Source organism: Macaca fascicularis, chromosome 12 (assembly GCF_037993035.2).
Source record: "Macaca fascicularis isolate 582-1 chromosome 12, T2T-MFA8v1.1".
NCBI lineage: Eukaryota > Metazoa > Chordata > Mammalia > Primates > Cercopithecidae > Macaca > Macaca fascicularis.
This window is the reverse complement of record NC_088386.1, coordinates 113860615-113867295: the sequence shown is the minus strand read 5'-3', so window position 1 is coordinate 113867295 and position 6681 is coordinate 113860615. Positions and strand designations below refer to the sequence as shown.

The 6681-nt window shown below is 47.6% G+C and overlaps 1 protein-coding gene across 22 annotated transcripts in view; it reads left to right on the top strand.

Annotated features, from left to right (window-relative positions):
- Nucleotides 1-6681, top strand: part of TNS1 (tensin 1) — a 214210-nt gene that overhangs the window by 33223 nt on the left and 174306 nt on the right. The window contains exon 4 of one of the 22 annotated variants that reach the window (XM_074010048.1): nucleotides 23-48. The exons of the other annotated variants lie outside the window; for them this stretch is intronic. Within the exon in view, the coding sequence (XP_073866149.1) occupies nucleotides 23-48 (26 nt within the window). The remainder of the gene's footprint in view (nucleotides 1-22; nucleotides 49-6681) is intronic. 22 annotated transcript variants of the gene reach the window in all.

Below are 6681 nucleotides of genomic sequence, written 5' to 3'. Positions count from 1 at the left end.
TCCCTTCCTCTTTATTGGCCAGGTCTCCTTTTGGTCCTCAGTTTCCCCGTGAGTATTTCCTGGCTGGTCTTGGTGGGAGAGGGAAACTGAGGCAAGAAGACTGGAGGGATTGCTGGGCCCTGGTTGGCCAGGCTGGCTCAGCCCCTGATGTATCCACTGAGGTTTGGACCCAGGAGTCATATATCAGCTTCTTGGAATAACAGGGGGTGGGGGATCCGCACCAAGATGGGTTATGAGTTTGGGAAGGAAATGGTTCTGTCCAATGGCTCACCTCTGTCCGGGGGTGGAAACGGCATTCCTTGCCTTTCCCTTGCAGCAAATGTCTGCACCTTCTCCCATCGTTGCTTGTAACCCTCCTTGCCCTTTCACTCCCTGCGTTTGCTCTTCGTATTTGATCTTTCAAGGAGTTCAGGGAGTAGAAGAAGATGCTTCCAAAAGGAGCATTCATTGAGCAGTTGGGGACCTGTATCTGGTGCATTTCATGTTTTGCTTCTTATTAGCTGGGTGGCCTTGGGCAAGGTATGTACCTCTGTGAGCCTCTGTTTCATCCTCAGGGATATGGGAATAAGAAGCCTACCTCATAAAGTTGTTATGAGAATTCAATGAGATAATGTATGTGAAGTGCCCAGCCCAGTGCCTGGCATAGGGTGGGTGCTCAAAAATGTCGTGACTGATGCTCAGCTGCTGGGAACTTGGAGGGACAAGTGTCACCTTGGGGAAGGGGTGCTGATGGATCAAGCAGGTCTGGAAGGAATCTTCCTCCAAAGAAACTTTACTTAAGCCAAGCACACACCTTGCTGGAGGGCGTCTCCATCTGTAGACTCCAGCTTGGAATGCTCCCCTTGCAGAGGTGCGGAGGGCCTGGCTTGCAGCAGGTACCTCCATGCAGTGAGTTTTCTGCCCCTTCCCTTGTCTTCTGCTTTCCTGCGGCCTCCCTCAGCCTATTCTCCCCTGGAGAGAGAGTACGTTTCTGCTTCTCCTTCCACCTCCCTCCTTGTTCTGTTTATCCAGAGCAGAGTTTTTTTTTTTTTTTTTTTTGCCTTAAACACCAGAACTTTCCAGTTTTCTTGCTCCTCCCCAATCTACCCCTTCTTCCTGCCCTTCCTGCAACCTTTTCTCTTAATAGCAATGGACATTTGTACAGTGCTTTGGATCTTAGACAGCATTTCACACGCATTATCAGACTTTGTTCTTTTAATTCCTTTAGAGCATAAAACATTGGCCAAAAGATCCTGTTGTTTTACAGATGAGGAAACTGAGGCACCCCAGGTTGAGTGACATCCTCAAGGTGTCCCAGTGTAATTCTTCACCTACTCTCTGTCCCTGGGCCTTTGTGCTTCCTTCTCCTTGTCCCTCACTGCCTACTGGCATGCATTTCTCCATCCTTGCCTGCCACTCCTCCTTTTTCTTTCCATCTCTTGACAGCAGCAGGATACATTTAGGGAGGATAATGGGATAAACTTACGGGCAGTGAGGATCTGATTAGGGGAGATGGGTAGCCCAGAGAGGCCCAGAAAGATGTGACAGATGGCCCCTTGTCATGCAGTAGCCTTGTGCATGGGAGCAGGTAAATACCAAAGATGACTTTTTGGGGGCATAGCCTACTTCAGGAGTCTCACGTGTGCTGGGGGCTCAGAATGCACCAGGCTGCAGCAGTCCTGCTCTGCCCTGCTCAAGGAGGCCACCTAAGTGGAGGAGAGGGTATACTGGCAGGGCAGTAACCAGAGAGACAGATGGGCTTTGTATAGGAGTTTCCTCTATAGGGAATGGGACCCACTGGTGGTGAGCGCTCCACCCAGCTGGTGGGTCTCTCCCTGAAACCACAGCTCTTACTGCTGTCCTGCCTTTTTCTCCTGCTGGGAAGGGCAGCGGGAGCCACAGAGCCACAGCAGAGCTCTATACTGTGGATTTTATAGTCTTGTCAACTTGGAGGTCATCTTGTCCATCCCCTGCTTCTAGGCAGGATGCATTAATAAATGTTTAGTAATCTCCTTCCATGAGCCAGACACTGTTCCAAGTGAACAGATAGAGAAGGTCTTGGCCCTCATGTGTCTTGCAATAGGGGAGACAGGCACTAAATAGGCAAGCAAGTTTTGAAGTGAATGAGCTGGAGCAACGGGTTAGAGAAGAATTCTGCTAAGGTAGCCCAGGAAGACTCCTTGGAGGAAGAGTTGTGTGAGGTGGGACCCAGATGATGATGTAGGGGAGGAGAAAGAGCAGGTGCAAAGGCCCTGAGGTGAGAGGAGCTTGTTACACTTGAAAGAGGGCTGGAGAGTAGTGAGTGCTGGGGAGTTTGGGCCTGAGGGATGCGATTGGATTTCTACTCTGAGAAGGCCACTCTGGCCTTGAGCAGGCACCCGGATGGGAGTAGGGACATGGGCCAAGAGGCCGCTGCTGTTGCCTACTCGAGACAGCCTGGTGGCTTAGTCCATGGTGCTCGCCAGAAAGGCAGTGAGGAGGGGCTGGGTCTGGGATGCCTTCTGAGGGAGAGCTGGAGCCTCACTGAGCCATTGGATGTTGGGTGTGAGAGTGGGAGTGGGCTTAAAGATGACTCCCAGGTTTTGGCCAGAGTAATTGGGTGCACATGGTTTCACTTACTGAGATAGATGAGGTGTGTGAGAAATTTCTAGGAGAGATGGCTCCAGGGTTTCAGCTTTGCTTGGTCTCCTTTCACAGTACCACCATGCACTTGGGGTTTCTTGCTGATGTTGATCCTTCCCTATTCAGCCTGCTCTAGCCACTCCTCCGCTAAGTGGCTGCTTCCTAATGCCTTCACACACCACCCTCAGACTGTTCCTGCAGCACGAAGCGATGGTTCTGACAGGGGCTGTGTTATGTATATGGAGTGATATGGTGTAATAAATGGCCCCCAGATTTAGTAGCTTAAAATAGCATCAAACACTTATTATCTCATGATAATAAATGTTTTGGGGGGTCAGGATGTTGGGAGTGGCTTAGCTGACTGGTTCTGACTAGGGGTCTCTCATGGGGTTGCAGTTGAGATGTTGGCTGGGGCTGCAGTCTTCTCAAGGCCTGACGGGCTACAGGATCATTTTCCAAGGTGGTTCTGTCATGTGGCTATCAAGTTGGGATTGGCTGTTGCCAGGTAGCCTCAGTTTCTCGCCACACGAACCTCTCCATAAGGCTGCTTGAGTGTCCTTACAACATGGTGGCTGGTTTCCCAAGAGTGAATGAATGATTCAAGAGAGAGCAAGGCAGAATCCACAATGTCTTTTATACACTATCCTTGGAAGACACACTGTTATTTCTGCAATATCCTATTGGTTACATAGGTCAGCCTTATTCAGTGTGGAAAGAATCTACATAAGGGCTTGAATACCATGAGGCAAGAATCAGTGGGGGCCATCTTGGAGGGTGACACTACAGATGCCCAGAGACAGGGCAATGCAGACCTGGCAGCTAGGAGGCCATGGGAGTGTTGGGAAGGGCAGGGTACGGGAATCAGACCTACTTGGGTTTGAACTCTACCCCCGCTGCTTTCCAGATATGTGAGCTGGGTTGCAGAGGATTAAATGCACATTGGCATATAGTAGGCACCTTTCTCCTTTCTTGGAACGATAGTTGAAGCTTGGAAAGAATCACAGATATTCTGTGCCCAGCTCTCTGCCACTTGGACGTGCTTGAGAGAAAATGCTCCTGCTGGTAGAGGTAGAGCCTCAGTGCCGGCTCACAGTCAATGTTATCTATGTGTTGATTGCGCATCGGAAGGCTGAGAGCTAGGTTACACCCCAGCTTCCCGAATAGTACCTAGTCCATAGTAGGAGTGCCAATAAAGGGATAGAAGGATGGAATAAAGGAATTTTGAGAAACAAGTCCTTCCTTTCTGGGGAGAGGCTGAGGGGATGGAGGAAAGCGGGAGAGAAGTAGCAGCAAAATCACTTTAAATACCCCTCCCAAAAGCCTTCCTACCTTCTGACACAGAGGGTGCTCCAAATAATAATTCTAATCATATTCCTTTTTCTAATTGGGGTTTGAGTCACACTCTCAATTATACAAAACTCAAATGTACATTCTGATAGATTTGTACATACATGAGAACCAGATCATGATCTAGAACATTCCCAGCACCCAAAAAGCAACCCCTATGTTCCTTCAAGTCAATATGCCCCAAAGGTAATTGCTATCTTTATCTGTATCATCAGAGATCAGTTTTGCTTGTTCTTGAATGTTCATTGAAATGGAATCACACAGTATGTTTGCTTTTGTGTCTAGCGTATTTCGCTCAGCATTATGTCTGGGAGGCTCATCATGTTCTTGTGGGTTGCAGGAGCTCATTCTTTTTAATTGCTATGTTGTATTCCATTATGTGAAGAAACCACAATGTATTTATCCATTTCACTGTTGATTGCCATTTGGGTTCTTTCCAGTTTGGGACTGTTAGGAGCAGACCTGCTATGAACCCTTAGTCACCTCTCTCTACACAGAACTTTGTAATCTACAACATGTTTTCCCTCATCTTTGTAGTTCTGTGAGGTGGGCAGGGCTCACAGTGGCCCCATTGTACAGATCCAACATCCAGGCCCCATGACGGTGCCCACCTTGGCTAATGGCACCTTGGCATAGGGGCCTTGGATGTGATTCTGGTCTGCTCTGAGTTAAATGGGCAGGGAGCAGGTGAGGAGAGAGAACAAGAGTGAAAGCATCAGACACTGAAGAGAGGGATCTGGGTCAGAGCCAGGAATCTTACTGTAGTTCATGGAAACCCCATTCTCCAGCCCTCCCACTACATCTCCTGAAGGAAGTGAATTCCCAGTCTCCCTTAGTTCTCACCCTTACCCCTCATTGGGATCCTTATCTGTTCCCAGTTGTTTCTCTCCTGTTGAGGATTTAAAATGAATGGCCCAGGACTTGTCTTCCAATTTTTTTTTTTTTTTTTTTTTTCCAGAGACTGGATCTCACTGTGTTGCCCAGGGCAGAGTGCAGTGGTGTGGTCACGATTCACCGCAGCCTCGATTTCATGGGCTCAAGCCATCCTCAGTCCTCCCAGCTCAGCCTCCCGAGTCTGAGCTGGGACTGCAGTGTGCGCCACCATACCTGGCTAATTTTTTTTTTTTTTTTACTTTTTGTAGAGATGGGGCTCACCATGTTGCTCAGGCTGGTCTTGAACTCTTGGGCTCAAGTGATCTGGCTGCCTTGGCCTCCCAAAGTGCTGAGATTATAGGCATGAGCCACCACACCCTGCCTACCTTCCACTTTTATGTTAGCACATGTGCTGTGTGTATATAGCAGCTTTTCTTCCATTTTGCTTTTCTCTTCTGTCCCCTGCTGTATGACTCCATAACTTTCAAATAAGTTTTATTTATATATTTATTATTTTAAGTAGACTTTTAATTTTAGAATAGTCTTAGGTTTACAGAAAAGTTGCAAAGGATAGTACAGAAAGTTCCTGGGTGGCAAGCACCCGGTTTCCCCTAGCCCCTGGATACATTTTGGAAAATGCTTTCCTCCCTGCTGATCCTCACTCCTTGTTTTGAAATAGCAGTTTCAGTTGACAACAGCAGCGTCTTCCAGCCAAATACTCTTCGTCCACTGCAGGTCAAGACAAGAGTTCAGTGAAAAGACCAGGCAGCTGCTGGGCAGGCAGATGGCCCAGGCCTCAGCCTCTTGGGTGGCTCTTTCTTACCCACTGGTTTCCTTCCTTAGCTCTCTGTTACCTCTTTCCAGGCCCTGTAACTTTCCTGTCCCAAGTACCAATTGAGGCGGAGGGAGGAGGCTGCAGCAACAACTTGGTCTCCTCCCCTGTACCAAAAGAGCTTAAAGCTCATCCTTTAAGCTTGAAAGGAAAGGAAATCCCATAATTAACCCCCACCTCTCAGTCTCATTGCACATTACCTTTCCTGCTAGTCTTGTAAACACACCTGCAGCCTTCTTTTACAGTTAGGCTGGAGGCTTGTATTCTCCTGCTAGCGTAAATACCTGGGTGGGAGGAGGTTCATGGCCCCAGGACCCATCGATGGCTCTGAGCTTAGTGGAGTGTTTAAGCTCTTTGACTTTGGAGACAGGCTTAAGTTTAAATCCCAGCTGCGTCAATAACTAACTGTGTGATCTTGGGCAAGTTACTGAACCTCTCTGGGCCCCAGCTTCCTCATCTGTAACACGGTGATTCTAGCAGTATTTATCTTGTAGAGCTCTTGTGAGTGCTGGGAATGGTAACACTACTAAAATGTTAAGCTCAAAACTCACTTGTTAAAAAGTTGCTAACATGTGTTTATTGTTTTGTATTCTTCTGGCCTTCTACCTCCTGTAAGGTGGAGAGAATCTGAGAGATCAACAAAGTTTTCTGTGGGCAGTGGTGTGAAGACTAGATAGAGATTGCTTTTGTTTTTCCTTCTTTTCTCTCTCTCCATTATCAAGGAAGAGTGAGGAAATTCTATAGGCAAATATAGTATATCTTTTGCTTCTTCGCCTGCTGTATGGCCCCTGATATCTCTAGCAGTGGTTTGAAGTCTTGTCTGCACATTAGAATCACTTGGGTGCTTTAAGAAAACCAATGTCTGTATTCTACTCCCTGGAGATTTTGATTTAATTTGTTTTGGCTACGACCTGACCTGGGCACTGGGATTTTCAAAAGTGGTAACCAGTGGTGGGAATGTAAAATGGTACAACCACTCTAGAAACAGTTTGTCCATTTCTTATAAAATTCAACATACACTTGCTGTA